At 38.5% G+C, this 26,443-nt stretch overlaps 1 protein-coding gene across 1 annotated transcript in view; it reads left to right on the top strand.

The window, feature by feature from the left end:
* The window catches only part of LOC127190912 (contactin-associated protein like 5-1-like), a 721,994-nt gene that overhangs the window by 195,419 nt on the left and 500,132 nt on the right, over nucleotides 1-26,443 (top strand). Inside the window, exons 5-6 of the mRNA XM_051148186.1 lie at nucleotides 9,001-9,204; nucleotides 20,420-20,604. Of these exons, the coding sequence (XP_051004143.1) occupies nucleotides 9,001-9,204; nucleotides 20,420-20,604 (389 nt within the window). The remainder of the gene's footprint in view (nucleotides 1-9,000; nucleotides 9,205-20,419; nucleotides 20,605-26,443) is intronic.

The following is a 26,443-nucleotide window of genomic DNA, read 5'->3' as shown; positions in this document are numbered from 1 at the left end:
ACCTACCCCTCAAACTCGACAAAGAGACCAATGGAACTAACAATCTGTGCCCATGGAAGGGAAACATGGGCTTAGGGGAGTAATGCACTAACCAGGACCATGTATGGTGAGGACCTAGCCCCCTACTCAGAAGAAGTTGATAGGCAACACAGTCTCCTCATGGATCCCGTAATTTGGGGAGTAGGAGCTACCTCTGACATGGGCTCTGGTGTCCATTCACTGATCCCTTCTCCCTGGTGGGATGGCCTTGCCTTTTCAGAGAAAGTGTATGCAGGCAGTCCAGATGAGACTTAATTGGCTGGAGTCAGATGATTACGGGAGGAGGGCTCTCCATTTTTGAGGACTAGGGTAGGGGGTAAAAGGATGAGTGGGAGAGGGTGGGGCCAGGAGGAGATGAGGGAGAAGGCTACAGTCAGGATATAAATTGAATAAATAGAAATAAAAAATGAAAATGAAAAGAAAACCTACCCAATAATACCATATTTATTTAAGAAAATCATTGTGTGTGTATGTCTATGTGTGTACACGTACATTTATCTGTGATATATATTTGGGAATGAGCACATAGTATGGTGCACATATGGAGGTCAGAGAAAACTTTGTTCAATGTATCTCTTCACATTTTCTGTGAGTTTCAGAGATTGAACTCTATTGTTAAGCTTGCATAGAAAGCATTTTACTTCTGTACCATATTAACTGCTCTCCTCTTTCCTTTAATTTGGCCACTCCTCTTTCCTTTCCTTTTCCTTTCATATTTTATTGAAAGCACATTCTTTTTTAAATACAATTCAAACAGACCACAGTTTCCTCCCCATCCTCCCTGCCCCTATCACTTCCCAGTTCCCCTCTCTCCTGTATCCAGGAAGCTTCCACTGCACTAGGTTCCAAATGGCCCCTAATATTTCACAACTGCAATTGCCTCTCTCTAGAAACTTTTCCTCCCTCTCCCCCACTCCTGATTAATACCCCATCCCATTCTCACCCATTCCCAGGTCACCTGCAAAAATCCACTCTATATTCCCTTTCCTGGGAGATCCATACTTCCTCCCCACTAGAGCCATCCTCTTTACCTAACTTCCCTGAGCCTGTGAAGCATAGCTTTGTTATCAGTTACTTAATGGCTAATGTCTACTAACTCTTTTGCTCACATTGACTTGTTGCAGTGTATGTTTTCTTCAAACTGTACAAAGTTCTTTACATCTCACAAAATCCTTGAAATGCCCATTATTTAATAAGGCAAAACTTGTCTTCAATGTAAAACAACCTTGTGTGTGATGTTCTGAGTCTTGACTTCCTCATTTTTCAAAAGAAGTCAAGCATGACTGTCAAGTGCATTAAACAACATAAATATGTGCTATGAACCTTGCAAGGATAGTTTGTTTAAGTCAATGCTCACATAAATCTCCATGAGCCTCTGCAAAAATGTGGAAGACATATTTAGTTCTGTTCATTATTTTGGTTTCTTTAAAAAGTCGTAATCTGATAATGGGGAGATAGATCAGTGTATTAAAGTGTTTGCTATGTAAGCAGGACAACATGAGTTTGAACCCATTTAAAAAGCCAAATGTTGGGGGTATGCATTTGATTCATTTTGATTGCATACCTTGGAAGGAAGTAAAAAGAATGAAAAAAGACTCTGTCTCAAACAAAAGATGAAAGGAAAGAACAAACTTCTGAAAATTGTTTTCTGATCTCCATATGCACACAATAGCACATGCATACCTGTAGGTACATGCACAGGCACACACACACACACACACACACACACACACACACACACACAGAGAGAGACAGGGAGAGAGAGAGAGAGAGAGAGAGAGAGAGAGAGAGAGAGAGAGAGAGAGAGAGAGAGAGAGAGAACAACTTTAAAATAGTAGCTTATATTTAACCTAGATGCATCTTACAGCATGATATATATTTTCTTTCACTACCTTATAGGTTTAAAGAGAATCTGTCAAGATATTTATACAATAGGTAAAGATGTAAAACACACTCAGCCATATCTGAAAACTAAAGTTGAAATAAGACAATGGAATAGAGAGGTAATAATATCTAATGACTTATATCTAGTGTATGTTATAATTTTTTTGTTTAAGAGCAAGAGTAAAAATTATGACCCATTATTACCATTTTTAAAGCTGCCTATTCAAGTGGTGGTAGGTTTGCTAAGCATGTCCCTCCTGTTTGGAGAAAGGATTAAGTATTCAGTGTGTGCACTTAATCCTTCTTTAAAACTTCTCCTGAACTTCTGCTTCTCCATCTGTGAAATGGCTGTAGCAATTCATGTGCAATTTAATTAATATTGCAATTGTCCAGCCTGTTTGACTGAGTTCTCTTGGATGGGAAAAAATGTTTCTGTTGATAAGTGGTGTTAGGAGAAAAGATGGAATTACCTACTAGTTGGAATGTGTGCTCAAAGAAGGAACATCTCATCAATGTGAGAGTCAAAAAGCATAAAGGATACTGCAGGCACTATAATAAGTTAAATGGCAAACATTGAAAATATGAGCAGTTGTTCTTCATCTTCCAATTGCTATGACCTTTTAAGTAGTTCCTCATGCTGTGGTGACTCTAACCATAAAATTATTTTCGTTGCTACTTGAAACTATAATTTTGCTACAGTTACAAGTTATAGTTACAAGTCATAATGTAAATATCTTAGAACCTGGATATCTGATATGTGACCCATATGAAAGTGTTGATCGATCCCAAAGGGGTCATGACCCACAGGTTGAGAAAGAATTTTCTAGAGGAAACTAGAATTTTCAGTGTGAATGAACACCTAGCACCTAAGGGAGGAGCAGTTAACATGGAAAGTCAGCAAATAATTATATTATTGGTCCACAGGTATTATTTCTTTGGGTCATTATTTGTTGTGTGACTTTTCTGAGCTAGACACAGATATATATTTACCCAGACAGAATATTGACAGCAGTATAAAAATCGATTGTGCGAAAGCCCAGTTTTAGAAGCCCCTGAGTTTACTGGGATTACTTATGGAGATGGATGAAGAGTTAATTACAAGAGCAAACCTGACTCATCACCACTGCTTTTCATCATCCAAACCCCACCCCAGCAGAGCTGACAAATCAACAAAGCTGTATCCCTGGAACTTCTTGCACAACTTGTAGGGAAGTACATATATTATAAAAATCATCTTTCTCCAGCAGCTATCCTTGGAGAAGAGCTTTATGAATCTTACCAGTTTTAGGAATTTCGTGAGAGCTATGAGTTGATTATTTCTTCAGTCTTAGTGAGAGTTTTTCTAGGCTAAAAAATAGTATCTTACTTCGTATGTATTTAAGACTGTATAATCTTCTGAGTCCAATTTATACATCCTTTTGCTCTTTCTTTCCATTCCCTCTACTGCTTCTCGCCTGAGCCATGAGGGTTGGAAAGCAGGTTGACATAGATATCTTATCTGCAGTTGAATACTCATACATACTCTGGGGATAAGTTATGAAGGCTTCCCCATCCCAAATTCTCCAATAATTTACTCATAAAAATCTTTATATCATCTTCATCTCTCATACACAATATTACCCACTGCAAAACTTCCTTGGATTAATAATGAAATGAGATAATATTGAGTGTTTTCATTTGTAAATGTCTGTAATTCTGTAATTGTCACAGTGACTTAGTAGGCTAGGCTTTTATAGGCCTCATCAAATAATCAACAGAAAGAAATAAAACTTCTGCCAGGGTTGGCCATCTAATAAGCTACAGAACCAGAATAAACATTGGTACATGATTCTCTTCTCAGATTTCTTTAGAAGTTGTGGACATCATGTGGATTATTTGCTTGAGATATTGCATGTCCTTGGTATTTAAGCTTTTCAATCAGTCCTCTAAACTATCCAGAAACATCAGGAAGTAGATTGAGTGTAGTTCATCACAGCTATGACATTAAGTACTGTAAGAGAGACCATGATCTCAAGACCCTTTTAATTAATCCAATCACAATTGGTAATATATTTCATATTGATTTAAAGCAAATAGTGTGTCTGGAAAGGTGGCATATATTATAATGTTTTATCAATTGACATGTGTTAGCATAATTAATTATTGAATTACTATTTATTTACTTATTTTTTGTTTATTGATTTTTTGATGATTTCATACATTGATACAATATAATATGATAATAAATGCCTCCCTCCATGTCTTCTCTTTCAACATTTCATGAACATGTGTGTGTGTGTGTGTGTGTGTGTGTGTGTGTGTGTGTGCGCACATGCACACATGAGAGTGCACATGTATTGTGGTTGGTATCAGGTGACTTTTCCATTTCTATCCACTTTATTTAACTTTTAAAATATTACTTTTAACTATGTGTATAAATTTTTGGTTTAGAGTACCTTAATATGTGAGTGAAGGGCCTCCTGAGCCCAGAAAGCATTGTGTGATTAGAATCAGGAGCAGTACTCTGTTGTGAACCACCTGTGTGAGTGCACATTCTTAGCCACTAAGCTTTTTCTATAGGCCCAAGTACACCTCATTTTTGAGAACACGTCTCTCATTGAACCTGGAAGCCTTTTCTTTTCTTTTCTTTTCTTTTTTCTTTTTTTTTTTTTTTTTTTTTTTTTTTTTTTTTTGGTATTTTGAGACAGGGTTTCTCTGTGTAGCCATGGCTTTCCTGGCCTCGCTTTATAGACCAGGCTGACCTGGAACTCACAATGATCTGCCTCCCGAGGGTTGGGATTAGAGGCGTGTGGCATAAATTTGTTAGCCAGTGAGTCCCCAGGATCTTCCTGTCTGTTTCTACAGTTCTGCGATTACAGGTACTTCTGGTTGTTTTATAAGAATGCTGGGGATACCAGAGTACGTGAGAAAGTCATATCCCACTCTCCACTCAACTTTGTAGAATGTTTTGACCATTGGCTAGATCTGGGTAGGGGTTTAAAGTTTACCGCCTGTATTGTCCTTGGCTAGTGCCTTAGTTTGAGTGGGACCCCTGGGCCCAAATCTGCCTATCATAATGTTCTGCTTGTAGGTTTCTAGGACCCTCTGGATCCTTCTACTTTGCTATTCTCCCATGCTTCTCTCATCTAGAGTCCCAATAGGATGTCCTCCCCTCTGTCCCAGTTTCCTGGTAAATGAAGGCTTTCGTGGGACATGCCCCTTGGGCTAGTATGCAGATATAAATGAGTATATACCATTTGAGTCTTTCTGCTTCTGGGTTAACTCACTCATTATGTGGCACGCAGAGGAGGGACAGCAGGTTACCAAGAAGAGACTTGATACCCTATGAGCATATTCAGGGGGAGGTAATCCCCCTCAGCCACTGTCAAAGGGAGGGGAATAATGGGAAAATGGGAGGGAGGGAAGAATGGGAGGATACAAGGGATGGGATAACCATTGAGATGTAACAAGAATAAATTAATTAAAAAAATAAAAAATAAAAGTGAAAAAAAAAAAAAAGAATGATGGGGATCTGAGCTGCAACCATTGCTCATTGATGAATACCAAACACTTTTCTCACCGAGTCATGTTCCCAGCCCTGAAAGTTTTTCTAAAAGATGTGCTTTATGGCTTTCTAATGTATATATCTTATGTATGAATTTAAATCTTAGGAGATAAAGTTGTAAATATGATCCAGCTGTAAAGATATAGAAGGTGAGAGATGTTTTATCTAGACATGATGCTCATTACCCAAGATATGACAACAGTGCGAAGAGCTCAACAAGTTCAACTTGAAGTCCAATGAGCACAGTATACATAGATATAGTGTTAACATTGAGTGAGAAGGTTCTGACAAGCACAGGAGATTGCCAAACCTTCCATACATGTGACCAAATGCTACTTTTGGTCTGGAGCCAATGGGGATATTTTTGTTAGCCATGTTTGCAAAGAATGAATTATGGAATTTTACTTTCAAGGTAATTATAGAAAATCATAGTTTTTCTTTTTATTCCAAATTTTTTATTCAAGATAATTTTATATCCTTGAACAGAAAAAAAAATAACTAAGCTGTCATTATGAATAATCAATCTGAAATTTTTATTTGCTTAGTAAATCCTGAAAATTTGAGGATTTGTGGCTTCTGGATATCAAATAATAATAATCCTATCCTGTCCATACAGCCTTTCACCTCAGTTTCACTCTGCTTAGATGGTATATTATCAATTTTTCCAAATTGTAATTAACTAGTTTTACATTTTTTGTCTTATAGAAGTAATAACATTTTACAGTACAACTTTTAAAATAAAAATATTGAAAGTAATATGCAAGTAACCTACAATAATTCTGGGCATGGAGTTTTCTCAGTGGTAAAGTGCTTGCCATACAAGAATGGCAACATGAGTTCAGCACACATGAACAAAGCTTGTCTCAGTAGCATACTTCTGTAATCTCAGCCTTGAGAAAGAAGCAGGAGCCTTCTTGGAGCTCATTTGCGATCCAGTATGCCTAATTGCTGAGACCACAGTCAATGAAAAATGAGGGATGTGGAGATAGCTCAGCTAGTAGAGAGATTCTGTAACATGTACAAGGTCTTGAATTGTTCCCAGCAACATGGCTTAAAGCTAAGCACATGTTAAACTCTTAGTACTCAAGAAATAGAGACAGAAGGGAGAGAAGTTCAAAGTCACACTTGGAAACATTTTGAATTCAAGAACACCCTGGGATATATTAGCCTCTGTCTCAACAATAATAACAACAAAACGAATAAAAGTGACATGGAATATGAGGAAGATCCCTGATGTCAGCCTCTAACCTCCACATAGATGTGTATGTGCATACATGCATATGAACATGAGTGTGTACCCCTCACACACACAACACATTCACATACACTATCAAATAATTTGTTCAATGAATCTTTTGAAATAAACTTGTCAGTTTGTGCATACTCATATACTTCATAAATTTGTTCAGATCATGACTTCCTAACTTTCACTATCTATTTTTCATACTAACAGAACTGGGGGAGAGTATGATAAATGGCATGAATCTGACATATCACACCTAATATTGTTTGATATCACATGAATGGAATTTGGCCATACTGATTGCATGAAAATTCAGAGTAAAGACCTAGGATTAAAAGGCTGGAGTAAAAACAAATGGGTCATGAGGAAAGGGTACAATTAAGTTGAAATTGTATTAAATATAGCTCTGGTATTCTATATATGATTATATTATGAAGGAAAAATCATAACTGATGTCTGTTAAACCCAGATAATGTATAGAAGACAGACTAAAGTAAGCCTACATTAAAACTCATTTTGACAAGATAAGGATAGAACCAAAGCCTGATTCAATGAACAAATACATTTATTATGCTTACTTACAAAGAGCTTTGGTAAGGAATTAATTAAAAGGTCATCAATGGTATTACAAAAGCTGCTTCACTGCAAAGTTCCATCCTATTGTGGTTTACAACCTCATAGAAACTGCAGAGTCCCCCTTCCCTAACCTTCCACTATGTACTTGAATCTCACATGGCCACTCATAGCTGGGGAAGGAAGAAAAGTATAATGACTTTACTTTCAGATGAGAGTCCACTGACCCTCCCTGTACCTCATGTTACCAGGCAGTGTCAGTAAGTCCATTCACATTATCATAGACCTAGCTACATCTATGTTGCATAGTTCAGTTCTTTCCCATGGCTATGAGGCTGAACTGATTTCTACCCTGTCATCATAAAGGATGAGTATGTTATGTGCAGAGAAAACAGGCCATACTTCTCAACAAAGTGGCATATGTTTCAGAAACTAGATGTGCTTACTCTGAGTTGACATGAGACAATTTGTGTAAATATTAAATAATTTCATGTTATCACATACATTTGCTTAACTTTTATGTCTCAATTAAAGGACTGTCTCAGATAAGAATCAATGCCTATACATAAAAATAGTGACTGAATGTTTTGCATAAACTCTAAAATCACTACATACTAGCCCAGAATAAGGCATATATACCACTTTATCTGTTGAAATTATCAGTCTCCGTACACTGGCTATTGTTTACAAGTAAACCCCAAGAAATCTTCAGACTTCTCAGCACAGGGTTCTAGAAATGACTAACCTAAATATGCAGAGCTGCCATAGTAAAGGGCATCTCTTTTTCAACTCCAGCCTGAAGCTTAGGATGAAGAGTCCAAATGGTTCCAAATGTCAGAATGAAATTAACTAGAAGGGTAAGTCATGAGAGGTTCTTACAGGCCAGGCAATGGTCCCAGAAAAGCTTGATGCAGGTGCCCGTGGCACTACCATCCCATCTCCTTAAGCACATGCTGGAATATCACTGTTAGAACATGGGCTGACACCTTTATGCCAGATCTCATAGGCTCAATCCTGCCGAGACTCCCTACAACTCTCAGTGTGCCAGAGAGTTTATGAAGCAGTCTGTATGCCACCCCTGAAAGATTATAGAATGTCAGACATTTTATTTGTTCTGAGGATGGGTCCAAACTCATCAGAGAGATTTCCTCACAAGAGCTCTAAATGCTGCTTTCTGAGGAGGCTCCTCTGGTTTCTCTCAGTATCCCTTGCATTGCAGCTATGTATTTCTCTCTTTCCCTATCTCCTTCATACTTTTATTGTTAATGAAACTCCTGTCCAAACTTTAGACCAAGCTTCTCATTCTCTCTCACGCTCCCTCATATCTAGATCTCCATGTATTATGCTATTTTTGTCTAATGTTATTCCTCCCATCTGGAGGCCCGATCAGAGCCCTGAGACTCTCTTACTCAACACACCTCATTGGAGGGAGATATGTGGCAGCTCCCTCCCTGGACCTGCTGCTTTTTTTCTCTTGTTTTGTTTGCTAATCACTTATGGGAGTTGCTACCTCAATGTGGTGTGTATGCGTTGCCTACAAATGAATGGTTCCATGGATTCTATGTAGGTTGGTTCTGTTCCATGGGTCTCCTTGTAAGAGAGGTCTTCCAGATTTCAGGAACATTCTTATGACCTAGAAGCATTGAAGATGAAAAGCAAGAATAGTTGCCATGAGGAAACACAGTGATATTTCTTTTTCTCTTCTCTCTGCTCCCAGAATCGGATGTTGCTGACTTTGATGGCAGGAGCTCACTTTTGTACAGGTTCAATCAGAAGACAATGAGCACTCTGAAAGACGTGATATCCCTGAGGTTCAAGAGCATTCAAGGTGATGGAGTTCTGTTCCATGGAGAAGGACAACGTGGAGACCACATCACCCTGGAGCTCCTGAAGGGCAGGCTAGCTTTGTACCTGAAGCTGGGTAAGGACAGACCCATGCATATGTGTGTCTATGACTGTTGAGGCTCTATGAAGGTCTGGTGTCTTCTCGGATCTCCATTTTCTTTTGTTCTTACTGAACTTGTTTACTGATCTGGGCAGGCTGATGGACAAAGAAACCTCAAGGATCTTCCTGTCCCTATTTCCCTTCCCTTGTCTCAACACACACACACACACACACACACACACACACACGTACATGCTGGGATTGTATGCATGAGTCACTGCAGCTGCCTTTTTACCTGAATCCTTGGGCTTGAAATAAAATCCTCATGCTTGTGCTGACTTGTCATGCATTGTATATCTGTTCTGTGTGGTGATCTTAGTGGTGGTGATGGTGTGTTTGTGTATGATTGTGTGTTGTATGAATTTGCATATGTACATATATATGCATTCAATTGTGGAGAATTGAACAACACATTAGGTATCTTGCTATCTTTATGTACTATTGTACTATTGCCTTGAAACAGAGTCTATTACTTATGGAAAAGCCTTTATTTGGGGCCAGGCTGGGTGGTCAGTGAGCTCTTAAGATCCATCTGTTTCTATCATTGAATGCTAGGGTTACAGGCACTCATGGACATTTATTATTATTATTATTAACATTATTATTATTAACATTATCATCATCATCATTACTTAGAGTATGAGTGGAAGGAATCCAAATGCAGGTCCGCAGGTTTTTATATGCACTACTTTTTTTTACAAGGTCACTATAACATACATGGGAACATCTTCCTGCACATCAATTGGAGTCACTGGAATACTAAGTTATCTGTTTCCTTTCTCTCCATGGGTGTAGAACAGCACTTTTGCTCAAATATTTCATTCTCATGGGATTAGAACAGCACTTCTTTTGTTTGTTTGTTTGTTTGTTTTTTTGTTTTTGTTTTTGTTTTTTTTTTTTGCTAGAGATATCATTCTGTGATAAAGACAATAGTTCTATGTGTTGGAAAGTACAGCATTACTTTTAAATATCTTTTAATCTACATATTTGGAATGAGTCTTTTCAGGACATAAACTTAAGTAACTTAAAACATTTTTAAATATGTACTTACTCTAATGAGCTTCTCATAAAAGAGCTGACTAAGCACATTAAAAAAAAAAAACAAACAACTAAATGTAAGCAGAAAACACCTAATTGTATTATGAGAAGTAATATGCATGAATGGAAAAACCAAACCTTTCATTTGGTAATATGGCCTGGCCCTGGAAGGGTAAGTCTGGGACATGAATACTTTACTGGATTAGTGAAGAGCATCTTCCTGCCTCTTTGCAGTAGAATGCTGCTTCCCTCTCTGCATTGGCTAATCCCTGGGCTTGCCTCACTGCCAGTAGGTCTACATTCACTGTACCCAACTTCTCATCCCAGTACAAAAGGGAGGCCATCCCTCATGCCTTCTCATGAAAGAAATGGCAATGCAGGCCACTGGAGGTAGCCTGGGTTCCTCAGTGCACTGAGGAAAACCAAATGAGCTTACCTCCAAGAAAAATAAAACAGAAAAGATGTACGTTCAAGAAAAAAGAAAGTGGTTTATTCTATTTTAAAATTAATGACATTTATTGATTTATTTGTATGTGGTTGTTGTGTGTCATGGTACAGTTCTAAAGGTCTGAGAACAACTTTCAGGAGTTGGGCCTCACTTTTTTCCATGGGGTTCCTTTAGACCCAACTCAGGTCATCAGGCTCAATGGCACATGCCTTTAACCTGCTGAGCCATCATTCTGGCCTCCAAAGGGACTGCCTTTTTTTAGATCCTTTCTTGTTTCCCCACTAATATTTATTAGTATAAAGAAGTAAACACATTATTATTAGTATTTATTATTATCTATCAGGAAGGAAGGAGAAGTGTACTTCGATACAAGGTGGTTGAGTACTGTGGAATAGTCCTCTGAAAGACTCCACCCAGCAGGAGATCTAAGCAGATGATGAGACACACAACCAAACTCCAGTGTGGAGGACAGTGAGTTATGGAAGAGTTAGGAAATAGAGGGACCTGGAAGGGTCAGGAGATCCTCAAGGATACCAATGGAGCCAAAAAATCTGAGTGGAGGAGGGTGATGCTGCAGAGACTGATGCACCAACCAAGAACTATGAATGGTATGGACCTAGACCCTCTGCTCAGTGGTAGTAGATAGTCAGCACAGTCTCCTTGTGGGTCTCATAATATGGGGAGTATGGACTACTTCAGACATGGACTCTGGCCCCCACTTATTGATTACTTCCCTCTGGTGAGGTGGCCTTGCTGGCCAAAGAAGAAGAGGATACTGGCTGTCCAGATGAGACTTCATAAGCAGATGTTAGAGAAGCAGAGCCCCTCTTTCTGAAGGCTAGTGGGTGGGAAGGGAGAGAGTATGAATAAGAGATGGTAGGACCAGAAGGCAATGAGTGAGGGGGCTACAATTAGGATGTAAAGTGAACACATTTAAAATTAAAAACTAAAAATGAGAGAAAATGGTCAAATAAGCTGATTGCAAGACAAAGTTATAATATATAAACGGAGGTTTATTGGAAGCATCTCCCAGCCACCAAACAGAAGGAGGTGGGGAGAGGAGAGAGGGACAATGTGCAGAGAGAGAAGAGAAAGAGAAGGAGAAGAAGAGGAGAAACAGGAGAGCAGAGGAAAGATAAAAGGAAATGTCTGGATTGTATAGTGAAGGATGTTGGGGAGAGGGGAAGCCACATTTCTGTGCTGGAGAAATCAGGGTAGAGGTCAGAGTATGCCATACATGCTTTGCAACAGGCACCTAGGGATACTTGAAAACAAACACAAGGTACAAGTTCAAGGACACAAGAGCAAGCTATAATTTAGTCATCAGGAGGAGGACTTGAGAATCTTCATTTTGCAGCCTCACTCCCAGCAGAAAGCAATGTATGTCTTTATTCTGACACTTAATGGCATCTCCAAGTATTCTTTTGGCTCTTTGGTAAATATAAGAAAAAGAAATAGGAAGAACCTACAGATTTCTAAGTTTAGTTCACAAAATTGGTGAGATGAATGTGAAATGTGGGTTGGGAAGATGGCTCTGTCACTAACTTTCTTGTTGTACAAGCATCAGTACCTGAATTCAATCACCAGATGTGGTACATGTTTGTAATCCTAGTACTGAGGAGGCAGAGACACAGGAATACCCGTGGTGTACTGGTCATCCTATTTAGCCTATTTTGTGAGTTCTAAGCCAGTGGGAAAACATGTTTGAAACAAACAAAACAAACAAACAAAAAAACCAGCAAGATGGAGAGTAATTGAAGAACTCAACAACAGTGCAGATTGACCTTCTGTATGTGTATGGACACATACACAGGCACACACAAAGACACACACAAACATAGGCACACATTCACTCTCATGCACACATACAAACACAAAATAAATATAAGAAAGAAGGATAAACTGGAGATGTACATGGCAAATAGCTGTTAGAGTGGCAGTTTGTATTATCTACTTATCTGTGTTGTGGCCTTAGGACAGAATTGGTTTTATGATGAAATTTCACAAGGTAGTTGTCCTTGTCCTACTTTCCAAGGGTAGGACACAGACTTTTTTTTAAAAATAGAATTAATAACTGGGGATAAAAATTTACTCTTTAATCTATAGGGATAGAGTATCTCCCCTCCCAACATTCACAGGATTCCTTTCATCAGTTGCCTATGGCAATCTTCCCCCTTTAGAATTACAAAGATGAGAACCAAACAAACAGTTGGAGAATCAAAGGGCAGAAGACTTGTTTGACTGGTGAGCTGTTGTGAAGTACTGAATAAGACATCCACAGAGCATGCAATTTACTCTTCGTTACAGCAGCTCAATGTTTTAGAACTGAAGTGGAGGGTTGGGTGATCCCAGCACACACAGAAGCGGAACAGTGACAATCTTCCCACAGAACACTAGCAGAGCTAGGCATCCTTTAGGGGCCACATGCAGGGTTCAAAGATTAAAGTTATGGACTGCATGGCAACTTATCAAAACAGTGGTGAGCTTCTAAAACTCTGAAGAAAGAGTAACCACACAGCGAATAGCTCCTTTTAATTTCATGCACTTTATTAAGTCAAATAACATGTTTATATAAAATAGTTATCAAGTCTTCTGAATGGCATTTCTATCCAATTTTCCACATTTTGCGAATCTATATTCAGGCACTTAAATACATTTTCATATGTATATTTCATTTATGTCACATGAGAGTCCTATAAAGTATTTGTTTTCTGTTTCCTTTTATTGGGGGACAGAATTTCATGCCTCTTATACTGAGAGTTGCCTGGAACTTCAGGTCCTCCTGCCTCCAACTCTGAGTGCAGATATTACAGGTACCACCTGCCCAGTTCATGCAGTACTGGGGATAGAAGCCAGGACCTCACAGATATTAGATAAGCACTATAACAATTGGGCTACATCTCATTTCCCTATATGTTATTTCCAACCACATTCCATGATGCCTGCTAGTATGTATGATCTCATGACCGCACATCTGGGAACCTTGACCTGAAGGTTCTTTGAATATTTCCTAGTGCCCTGACACTATTCACTAAGGTGGTATATGTCCTCATCCAACAGGACAGTACTAAATATCAGGTGGCCAACATTCATGTGTTCAGATCTGAGGGCAATTGTTCAAGGTGACCTTACATTCTTTGAAGTAGGAGAACAGATGTATTAGACAATGTGAGTGGTTATGAAATGTTCTTTTTAAATTCAGTAACTTATGAAATAAGCATATGTTGACCTATTTATTCATTACTGGTTGCTGTGAAAAAATACCAGGCTAACACAGATAAGAAAGGAAGGAAGGACTTATTTTACCTCACAATTTAAGGATGCAGTCCATCCTGATGGGATAGACATATAAAAAAAGTTTGTAACTGGTTATATTCCATCTGCAGCCAGAAAGCTGAGAGAGATGACTGTTCATGTTCAGTTCACTTTTTCCTCCATATTCACTCCTGGTCACCAGTCGCTGCCCACATTTAAGGTAGATTTTCCAGAGGTTTGTTGCCTAGATCATTTGAGATCCTGCGAAATTGACAGTGAATATAAATCATCACTTACCAGCAGTTAAGCAATGACCTGAACACTATTTGTCTAAAAGGTATACTTGTCATTCCATTTCTACTTATCTTTAAGCTTTGGAACATTATTTAAATCATAGCACCCATGCATCATCTAAACCATAGTACATAAGCTCATTATGGGAACACCTTTGTATTGGTAGCAAAGACAAAGAAATCAGACACAGTAAGAAGCAAGAATGGAGCAATCCACACTGCATTTCCAAAGACCAAGAATTGTGTTTCATTACTTTCATGGTACCCAGTGACTTGGTCTGTCTTTTTGTGAGGGCAGGTAGTGTGTGGATGTGATCAAGCCAGCTGGACTCACTTTCTTTGTGTTTATTTTTCTCACTTGGGTACATAGGAGACCACTTGTGATTCTTGCTTATAATAATAAAAAAAAAAATGCTAGAGTCAGATGTTCCTGATACTGCCTAACCTTGGAGCTATAATTTGCATTGACATCCTATATAATACTTTCATCCTTTGTAGGTCATAATTTCCTTCACCACAGTGCTCTGCTCTCCTACTCTGAAACACAGCTCACACAGCAGACTGGCATTGTTGAATATAGGTAGTAAAAATACAGAGACAGAAGATAATGGAAATATCATCTTTTTTGCCTGCAAGAAGAATGGAGAGAATATTAATGGTATCAGGTGGAGCCTGAGTGGTAATTAAATTCTCTGTGTTTTTTTTAAGTCACATAGCATCTATGAAATCAACATTTTGTTGTTGTTGTTTTTACTCACCTGAGTTGTCTTCAGGAATGATTGAAACAATGTATGGAGGAGTTTAGAGAGATATCACAGTGCTTAAGATGGTTTCCTGCTCATGCAGAAGATTGGAGTTTTATTCCTAGGATCTATGTCAAGCCTCTCACAGCTGTCTATAGCCCTAGTTCCAGGAAAACTAATGACCTCTTCTGGCCTACAGGAGCACACAGACATACACACATCCAAAAAATAAAATACAATAAAAGTTTAAAAACCAAAATAGTAAAAGGAGAATCACCTATGTAAGCAACTTGATAAAGTTGGAGAGATGAGTCTTTGGTAAGGAACTTGCTGCTTGAGAATGAGAGTTTGAGTGTGCCCTACGGAATCACAAAGAAAGATCGGGTTCAGTAGCACAAACTTGACACCAGGATTGGCAAGGCAGAAACAGTCAGATTCCTGAGGCTCTGTGACCAGTTGGACCATTTGCTCCTTCCTAAGGTAAAGGGGAAGGAGTGAGAATAAACATGAAGCTATAACTGTAAACATTAGGACGAGAGAGAAGACTCAGTGGTTAAGATTGAAGAGGACTAGCACCCATGTCTCAGTACTCACATAGAAGGGCTCATATTGCCTATAACTTGCTCCAGAAGATTAGGAGTGTGTTCTGGCTTCCATGGGCACCTGCACTTAGTGCACACATATACTCACAGATTTACACACACACACACACACACACACACACACACATACAGAGAGAGAGACAGACAGACAGTCTCTCTCTCTCTCTCTCTCTCTCTCTCTCTCTCTCTCTCTCACACACACACACACACACACACACACACACACACACACACACACACACACACAATAGAGTGAGGCCAATGGAGAGATGGCTAAACAGTTAAAATCACGGTTGTTCTTTTACAGGCACACTGGGTTCAATTACCAGACCCACATAGCAGTTTACAACCCTAGGTTCATAATTTTAGTTGCCAGGAACTCAGTGTGCTTTTCTAACGTCTCCAGGCACCAGGTATGCATATGATGCACAGACATAGATATGAACCAAACATTCATGCATATAAAATATTCTTAAAATCTAAAAATAATACATCTTTTACAAGAGCAAACACCCATTTCCCGTATTCACTGAATTGAGGCTTAAGAAGTATTTACGTTCATTCTGGATGGGAAAGAGTTCCATTTAATTATAAATACATTGTCTCTGTATTCTGTCCCTAAAGCCAGGTTCTTACTAGTCATCATTGGTATTCTTTTCAGCTATTCATGAGGATTTCTCTTTTGTCATTTTAAATTGAAAATCTGTTAAAATGGGGTAATTGAACATCAAATGCAACTGAGATAAAACTGGAAACAGGTGTTCTGAGATAAAAACTTTGGTAGTGTGCTGAGAATTATGTTTTCTATGGTTTCCATAACAACCATCTAGATTTCTAAGGGATATTTCATTACATTTTTTTTTTGCTCTAAGCTATTAATCTTTCAATAGCCAAATTTTGTTATCTGAATTTATTTTATCAAATCACTTTTCACTAGCTTTAATGTAAGATATATGAATTTTAGTGAATAATAACTACAGAATGCGTGGGTGGAATTCATTCCTATCATCCTCTTTTGGAGGCAATTATGTAAATTGTGGGTTCGTGAGATGTCTCAGTGTGTAAGGGTCCTTGCTGCCAAGGATTGCAACCTGAACTGAAGCCTTAGAACACAGGGGTAGAATAAAAGAACCAAACCCCACAACTTTTTCCCTGGCATACAAGTGCTCACCATTGCATGCTTACACTGGCACGGTCCACATAAATACATGAAATAAAAACTGAACCTGTGAGTATTGATGTAATTCAGTGGTAAATCAAACTAAGAACCCATGCCTCCTTTCGAAGACTTTGAATTCTTTCCTGAAGCCACCAAAGGAACACGTGAAACTCTTTGTAACTCAAGAGACATTGAGTAATTCACATAGAATAAACAATTTAATATTGTTCTTTCTGGTTATTAAAATAGTCATTCTAACTCTAAAAGTAAGAAGACAAGAAAATATTTTTAATCTGAAAGATTTTTATGCTTTATGAGTTCATAGTGTTTATTGGTTTATTACCAGTGTTTAGTGTGCATTTGCACATTTATATTCTATTTGTATATATCCTAAATTAAAGATGTTAAGTTGTTACATATTTTATGTATTAGCTGTCACTTTTAATTTCATCGAAAAGTATAGTACTCACTCATAAATATTTTAAAATGCTATAACATTTGCATAAATGCCACTTCAACAGCTATCTTATGTCTTTTTGTTGGTTTTGCATGAATGTTTAATCTCTCCCCAAACTAGTGAACATTATCTTCAATTTTTAAATCATTATCCATTTTTGAGCCACTTATTAATTTATTGCCTTATGATACATTTCCAGAAAACAGACGGCTATGTTAAAGGGCCAGGACTTAAATATACCTATCTATTGTCCTTAGACTTATCAATGTAGCTTTTTGTGTCTACACCTCAGTAACCATGCTTTCTTAAGATGTTCATCTGAAATAGTGCACTAACAAGATCCTGGCAGCCTAAACTGCCAACCTTCCAACATAATGTATGAATTGGATTTCTAAATGCAAAGTAAAAGAATTTTTAAAATTTTAATTTTATCAATTTATTAAGACTACAACTCAATTGTTATCTCATCACTCGTATCCTCTCATTCCTCCCTCCCTCCTGCTTTCACCCTATTCCCTTCCCCTAGGTCTATGACCAAGGGGGACTTCCTTCCCCATTACATGGTCATGAGTGTTGAAACATGTGGGAACCATTCCTCTGATCTGAAACAGGAATAGGCTGTTATAGAGGACAGAAATTAGGATGACTCTTTTTTTCTTTTTCTACTTTTCATATGTAATCACGCAAAACATTCATGAGTACATGGTTTTTCCTTTGCATATTTGTGGGCACACTTTAGTTTGGATACATGTGTACCTGTGTGCTCCTGAAAATGGAGGCTCACAGTTGATGCTGGAAATCATCCTTGTTTGCTTTTTCTCCTTATTCAAGGGAGGATCTCTCAGTCAAGCCCAGAGCTCAGACAGATTGTAGCCTTGTGAGACAGTTTGCACTGGAATTTTCAGTTTCCACTGTTCAGGGCTGGGATTACCGTGAGCCACCACCTCCACCAGGCATTTACTCGGGTTTCTAGAAATCTGAATTCTGGTCCTTGAGCTTGCAAAACAAGCACATGGACTGATGAGACCTCTCCCCAGCCCCCTCATAATAAATTTTCAACAGAAAAATATCTTCAGTGTCAAAGTAAGGGAAACAGAAAAAGTGACAGACAGAACAGTCAAAGAACCGAAAATTTATATTACAGAAAATGGACTAAATCCACATTGCTGTAAAAATACATAAGTATTTGTCAGAGAATATGGCTCACAGAAACTTTCTCTGTGATTTTTCTCTCTGCCCATATTGATGTAAATCCACAGTGAATGGCCAGGGAAGTGGCTCAATGGGTCAAGTGTTTGCCATATAAGTGTGAGAATCTGGATTTGGGTCTTCAGCACCTGCATAAAGCCAGACTGTGCATAATCCAGCTTTCTATTACAGGTTGAGAAACAGTGATAAAAGAAGCTCCAGAGGCTCATAGGCTGGTTATTCAGGGATATGCAGAGGTGAACAAGAGACCCTGTCTGAAACAACATAGAGTCTCAAGACTCTCTGACTGCCAACAGTGCATTGTGGCATCTTCTCTCTCTTCTCTCTCTCTCTCTCTCTCTCTCTCTCTCTCTCTCTCTCTCTCACACACACACACACACACACACAAAGAATGTGTGTTAAAATTACTCAGAAATATAATTTCTGCCTATCAGATACTCATAAATTAGAGCAGGAGTGTAAGTTGGCATAACTTTTAAAGATGCTGAATTTGCAGCAAACATCAAATCTTACATTGCTGATAACCTATCCTTCATCTGCTGTTAATCAAATGCAGCAGCAATCTCACACACAGGGTCCATAAGGGTACTGCTAGTCCTGTTAGCCATCACTCCTCTGCTCAGGGACACTTTCACTGTCCCTCCCACTCCTCAGCCTGTATACCAGTTCCTCCAAGCTGGATTGACCCTACCTCATCCTATGTAGTTAGCCTCTTGTCTGTGTTCATATGGTCATCTTTCCTAATTACTATTACAGGAAGACATCAATACTAGAGATCTCTGAAGAGAAAACTCCCGCTCACGTCCATATTTTCTTTCTGTATGACCTAAACAGTACAGCTGGAATAAAATGTCCTTCAGAGGAAAGGCAGAAAAGAGAGGGGGATATTTATTGAGGCATTAGCATAATCTGTCTCAGTGATGATAATTCAAGGCCTGTGGGATAAATAAATAATACATCAACAAGCCAGAGGCAGTCATTAAATCACCAGCCCTATATTCCAAATATGGTGTCCCGACTCCAGCTCCTACAAGAAGCCAGGACTTGTTACTCAGTGAGACAAGCAGCACCTTCAAGCCATATTGAAAGTAGGAGTGAGCATCCAACAGGGAGATTAGCTGCTCCTAACCCCTGAATATTACACAATGCTACCTGTGCACAGTTGAGTGCAGGTGGGGTTAAAGGATGGCACAGTACAAGAAGGAAAAGAGATACACTTAGCTATCATATTTTTAGTGGGTTAGGGACATAAACAACTCCCATGATTTTCTCAAATGAAAATTAATGGATCAGAGGCCCAAATAATGTTTCATTGAGTAAAGATGTTTGCTGGAAAGCCTAATAGCTAGTGTTAGATTCCATCATACACACACACTTTGTAAATATTTTAAAAATTATGTATCAGTAATGACAACTTTCCCTTAAAATTGAGACAAATTCTGCATGTTAGCGGTGGTGATACCATTTGGTGAAGGACTCAGTGGACACAGTAAATACTCAACATTTGCAGCTGGGATGTTTATGTCTTTCTCTCCTCCTGCATGATCAGACACACTCTGTATGACCACTGGCTTTCTCTCAAGCTGGTTCAAGATCTGATTTTTTTTTTCATTCACTCTCTTCAAAAATGTGTTCGCGTATATTTACTTATTTTTTTTCTTAATGTGGAAACTTCTATTTTGAATCAAATTCCTGTGGCCAATACTACAAGCGCTCCTGATACCATGCAATTGCTGGTGACCTGGAAACATTACATTTCCTATTGGGAAGTGGCGTGTTTATTATTTGAACTAGAACCAGGTTCTGGAGTCTGAGGGGAAAGCCTGTGCATGACTGCTGCTGAAAGCCTGATGGTGTGCACTCGTAGAGGAAGAGCATGAGATATGTTTGCCTGAAGAAATTTCAAGTACTGGGGACACAGTGTTGTTAGTGATCAGGAGTCAAACTACCTTAGCGAAGACTCCATTCTTCATTCCTCCTTCTGCAGATGACAGCAACGCCCGGCTCAGCAACATTGCACCCTCTGCCATTCTCGGTAGCCTTCTGGATGACCAGCACTGGCACTCAGTTCTCCTGGAGCGTGTGGGCAAGCAGGCAAACTTCACAGTGGACAGGAACACACAGCACTTCCATACCAAAAGTGAGACAGATGCCCTGGACATTGACTATGAGGTGAGTCAAACCTCCCAGCTGGTTTTCAGGAGAGGGAAGGAAGTCTGAATATAGAGCTTTTAAGCCTCTGCATCTGGGCTAGGCTAAAAGGGAGAAGTCTCCAAGGAAGATCTGCACAGAGGTCTGAAAATTAATGGACCAACCTTTGGATGCCTGATGAAACATCAACTGTACAAGTTAAAAATCAATACTTCTTTTTACTGTGTGTGTGTGAGAGAGAGAGAGAGAGACATGTGCACATGTTCATATATATGTACTTGCAGCCTCCTAGTGTTATTGTTTCTTGGTTATATATAACCTTTGATACTTTAACAAACTTCAACTAGTTGGAGTAATACAAGATTGAGAAAATACCAAGAAAACCTAAAGTGTGAACTAGCAAGACAGCTTAGGCAGTAAAACGATTTGCTGCCAAGCCTGATGATTTTATTTCAGTTCCTCAGAACCATAGAGTGGAACTCTAGTTTTTAAAAATCTCCTGAAGTCTTAAAACCTGTGTTTCTTAGTGGGTCTCTGAACTTTTACCTCTTTACCCATCGGAAGTTTATCTTACAGGGTAGGGCTAGTTTTTCCATGTCCTTACTACTAGAGACTGAACCTGAATCCCTGGTGGACGAGATCAGTAGAACGCACTAAACTACACTACAAAGAAGGCTGCAGATTTTGTATCTTAATAGTCAACGTATCCCAGAGAAGAGTAACCAAGGGACAGTGCAGAGAAGGATGGGGCCCTTGTCCTTGGGGTTGGAAGGGAGGGGATATTTTATTCAGAGAAAGAGGCACAAGTTTTGCCATAGGAATCCTCACTAGGTATTGATAGAAAAGTACAGTTAGCCTTGTCAGAAGGAAAGACGTCACATGTGTGTACCACATCCCAAAGCAGAGATGTCAAGGAACAGAATGTACAGGGTTTAAACAATAGCAGTGCTATATGGAAGTCAGTTAAATATACAGAATCACCAAAGGTTAGATTTTTAGAAAATTGGAAAGTCTACTTGATGACATATCCATTGTTAAACATAAACTGCATTAATGGGATTTAATAGGTCTGACATTAAATTAAATATTTTTGAGGAAATAAATTCATTAATTTTTAATTAGTTTGCAATCTAATTATCTCTTTTATCTATTTACACCTGAAGCTTTGTAACTGCTATGTGTGGGGAATGTCTTATATACCAAGATGGTGAATAAACACTGCAAGTTGAAGTTGGACTCATTGTTTTACAGATATCATGCACCAGGTGTCAGCAAGAATATGTCTGATTGAAAGACCATTCTTCTGTGGCTTAGTTGTTGAAGACTAGTTTTTGTATTCACGTGTATGTGTATGTGTATGTGTGCGTGTGTGCGTGCGTGTGTGTGTGTGTGTATGTGTGTGTGATACTTGTGATTAAACTAGAGGCATTCACATGCTTGGAGGTCACTCTACCAGTAAGCTCTATCCAGAATCCTTTTTCCTTTTTAAATAAATTTCAATTAAAATCATTTTATTATTTTAAGATACAATGTCATGTAGCTGAGGCTATTCTTCAACTCTCATAAACTACTTACCCTTCTGCGTTTGCTTCCTGAGTACAGGAATTACAGGTGTGTACCCCCAAGGTTTCTTCCATATGGGGTTAATGATGGAACTCTATTCCTAAAGCTAGACCCAAGCCCCTGTTCTTTAAAATTCATGAAAATATTTTACTCCGTTATCTGCTTTAGCCTGCTGAGTGTGTGAGATTATAGGTCTGTCCCACAATATATGGCTGGTTTTGTTTTGTTTTGTTTTTTGGCATTTTTAAAGGCCCTTAAAATAAAAAGAAAGAAATAAAATGTGAGAATTTCTGTAATTACATCATTATAGATAAAAGTAAAGTATGTCACAAGGAATCAAAATTATTCAATAAGAATCAGCTCACTATGTAGAATATGATGAAGATAAATGTTTATCATTATTAAATTGTATGTGATGGATTTTTTTTTTAGTCAAAATAAGCTTACAAATTTGATACATAGTGAAAGCTCTACTTTTAAGTATTTTTTTGTGTGTGTGTATGCTTGTGTGTGTGTGTGTATGTGTATGCGTGTTTGTATTTGTCTCTCATTTAGGAAAACAAGGTTCTAAACCTCTACCAGCAATTCATCTGTTGCATGAGAGAATCAAAATAAAAGAATATGTCAGATGATACAGAAGAGGCTCAGTGAGCACATATTACTCTTGCAGAGGACTTGAGTTTAGTTCCCAACATACATGTGGGGTGACTCACAACTGCCTGTCTCTAGTTCCAGGGTACCTGACACTTTCCTCTGGTCTTTCAGGACATTTGCAGTCACATGCACATATCCTACCCTCAAAATACACATAACTATTTTTTTTTTAATAAGAAGGGTAAGTTAAAATTAGCTGATAAAGACTGTATAAGCTTTTATACAGAATTTAAATTGTGGTGAATAGAAAACATTGAACAGCTATTCACAGGGTAGCTAGCAACCGTAAATATTTATTTAAAGGGCTAAGCCAATTACAACTACTACAATATATATTAAAAAGGGCCCATACATGCTTCATCCAGACCCACTGAGTCAGAAATTCTGGGAGATGGATCCGCTATCTATGCTCAATCCTGAAAGCAATTCTGATACCCTCTTCTGTCTGAAGGCCACTGTCTTCTCCCTGCCCCCTCCCACTTTCTCACGGAGGGTTATCTGTAGCTTGAGTTTGAAGGTGGGTGAACCAAATGTGTGGGTAATTGTAAACTTTTTTTAATTGTGAAGTTGACAGGATTTATGATACTCTGGGAGCAAAACTCCAGGCACCCTGTACAGGATTATCTAGGTTAGGTAGCATGTTTATTAGAGTGTTTTCATTGGGCTTCTATTACTGTGATAAAACAACATGACCAACAACAGCTTGTAGAACAAAGGGTTCATTTCAGCTTAGAGGTTTAAGTATATATCCTGGGTGTCCATCATCCAGGTAAGTCAGGACAGGGGTTCACAGCAGGTACCAGGTGGCAGGGAGCATGCAAAGATCACAAAAGAGTGCTGCTTACTGGATGGCTTATCATGTCTTTCTCATCCAGCTTTCTAATATATGTCAGAAGTGGAGTCACCACTCCATGAATGGCAGCACCACTGTGATATGGTATTTCCCACATCAATCATCAGTCAAGGAAATGTCCTGTGGCTTGTCCACAATCCAATATTGCAGAAAAACATTTTTCATTTAATGATTATTCTGGCCAAATGTTTCTATCTTATGTCAAGTTGACAGAAATCAAGCCGGATCAGAGGGATGGTTAGGTTAATTGAGCAGGAATTCATCCTCTTGAATGACACCATTCCCTGGGATGAGATTTTTGTACTGTACTAAAAGTTTAAAGTGAACTGAGTACAAGTACTCTCTACTCTGTTTTCTTTACTGTGGGTTCCATGAGACTAGTGAGCTCCTTCCAGCTCTTGGTAGTGGGAAACCCCTTTCATGATGGATTGTAACCTTGAATGGTGAGCAGAAAAAAACTCTTCCCACCATAAGTTGCTTTATCAGAGAAATATTTCAGGAAAAAATAAATTAGAAGGGATTGCAAGCCAGTGACTTGGAAACCTTAAGACACAATTTAAGGCCCTGGTGGGATAGGATATAAAAATGAAATAGAAAGAAATAATGGAAAAATTAGGAACTGTCATTTTTCTTTCCTCAGTCATCATTATGAGCACTAAGCATGGCTTTTTCCTTTGATCCCAACTTATGTTCAATATACTGTAGCTAAATACATCATTCAGCAACTTCACAAGGCACATTGGCATTTTTTGACTCAAAAGGCAAGATGCTGAGAATGTAAAATCTTTAAATATCTATCCCTTTTCTATGTCAACTTGTTTAACTGATTGAAGAAACAAGGAGATCACAGTAAATTAGCCTTACATCAAAGCACAGATATTTCTTTAGTGAACTTGAAGGCAACATTGACAAAAAAACCCATAAAGTCATTATTCAGTCTTTCCAACTACTTTAATGTCCAAGGTAACTGTTCTAAATTCTCTACTTAGCTTAATCCACCATTGACTTGCAAGCCTGTTTGCCTGTGTATGATCTCATTAAGACAGATATTCTATGAGCTCACAGCTGTGTGACATTGAAATGAATGTTAGTTTCTATGGAAATAGAACTCAGTGGTGTCACTCAGATTATGAAGCTGATGCTGCTGCTTTCTTCAGGTATGCCTTACCCTGTGAAAAAAATACTTAAGTGTGAAACACCTTGAACTATTTCTGTCAATCAACTGCTCTTTCAGGGGTCTCAAACTTTTGCAAGAATATGCAGACAGGTTGCTCTAGACATCATAAGAGGAGAAAGACACCAACTGTACTGGATGACAAAAGTTATATGTGAGAAGATGCTAGCCTTGAAGATTTACCTTAAAGGAGGTTGAGGGAAGAAAGCCCTCTGACTGGAAAGCAATGTTCTATTCTGCTGTTTTCTACTAACAAGCTGGTATAAACCTCAAAGATAAGAAAGAGGAATTTCAGTTTCTAATAAGCAAAACCCTTGGAGCTCTCAAAAGGAGCACACCCAAACATTGTTGTCTGTATTGAGAATAGTTTCCATCACAGTGTATTCTTTGAAAGTGTAATTATAAAAAGTTTCTTACTCAAAACATTCAAGAAACTTGGAACATCATGAGAAGACCAAACCTAAGAATAATAGTAACAGAGGAGAAGAATCTTTTCTCTGGCCCAGAAGATATATTCAACCAAATATAGAAGAAAACATCCACCACCTAAAGTAAAAGTTGTGTAAAAACATACAAGAAGGTTATAGAAGATGAAGTAAATTAGGCTAGAAAATAAAATCTACCCATGACATAATAATGCAAACACTAAATGTAAAAAACAACAAAGAAAAAAAACAGTAAGGGAAAAAGACCAAGTAACATATAATGGCAGACCTATCAGAATTACACCCTACTTTTCAAAGCAACTCTAAAAGACAGAAGGTTTCTTGTAGATGCTGACAGACCACAGATGTCAGCTCAGACTACTATACCTATGGAAACTTTTACACACAGTAGATGAAAAAAGCAAGATGTTCCAAGACAAAACCAAATTTAAATGAAATCTATGCATAAATCCAGCCCAACAGAAGACACTTGAAGAAAAACTTCAAACCAAGTAAACTAATTGCATCCAAGTAAGCATGGGAAGTTAATAATCTCACATGAACAAAACTACTCACACTCCATCACCACCAACAACAAAATAACAGGAATTAACAATCACTGGTCAATAATATTTTTTTTTGTTGGTGTTGTTTTTTCTTTTACACATTTTTACTGAAAAATAAAATAATTCATATTACATCTCATTTACTATCCCATCCCCCGTGCATCTTCCCATTCCTCCTTCCCTCCCGCTTTCACCCCATTCCTCTTCCCTATGACTATGACTGAGGAGGACCTCCTCTCCCTGAATATGATGGTAGGGTATCTCCTTTCTTCTTGGTAGTCTGCTATCCTTCCTACGAGTACCATCGGGCCACCCCATCAAGGGGGCATGGACAAATATGGGGCACCAGAGTTCATGTGAAAGTCAGTCCCCAGTCTCCACTAATTGTGGAGAATGTTCTGTTCCTTGGCTAGGTCTGGGTAGGGGTTTGATGATGACTGCATATATTGTCTTTGGTTGGTGCCTTAGATAGAGCAGAACCCCTGGGCGCACATTCGCCCATCACTGTGTTCTTCTTGTAGGTTTCTAGGAACCTCTGGGTTCATCTATTTCTCTATATAATATATTTTTCTCACATAATGTCCCAGTAGGATGTCCTCACCTCTATCCCAATATTGTGGTAAGT

This window comes from Acomys russatus, chromosome 6 (genome assembly GCF_903995435.1).
Source record: "Acomys russatus chromosome 6, mAcoRus1.1, whole genome shotgun sequence".
NCBI lineage: Eukaryota > Metazoa > Chordata > Mammalia > Rodentia > Muridae > Acomys > Acomys russatus.
Note: the sequence above shows the minus strand (reverse complement) of the source record. Positions and strands in the feature narration are given on the sequence as shown.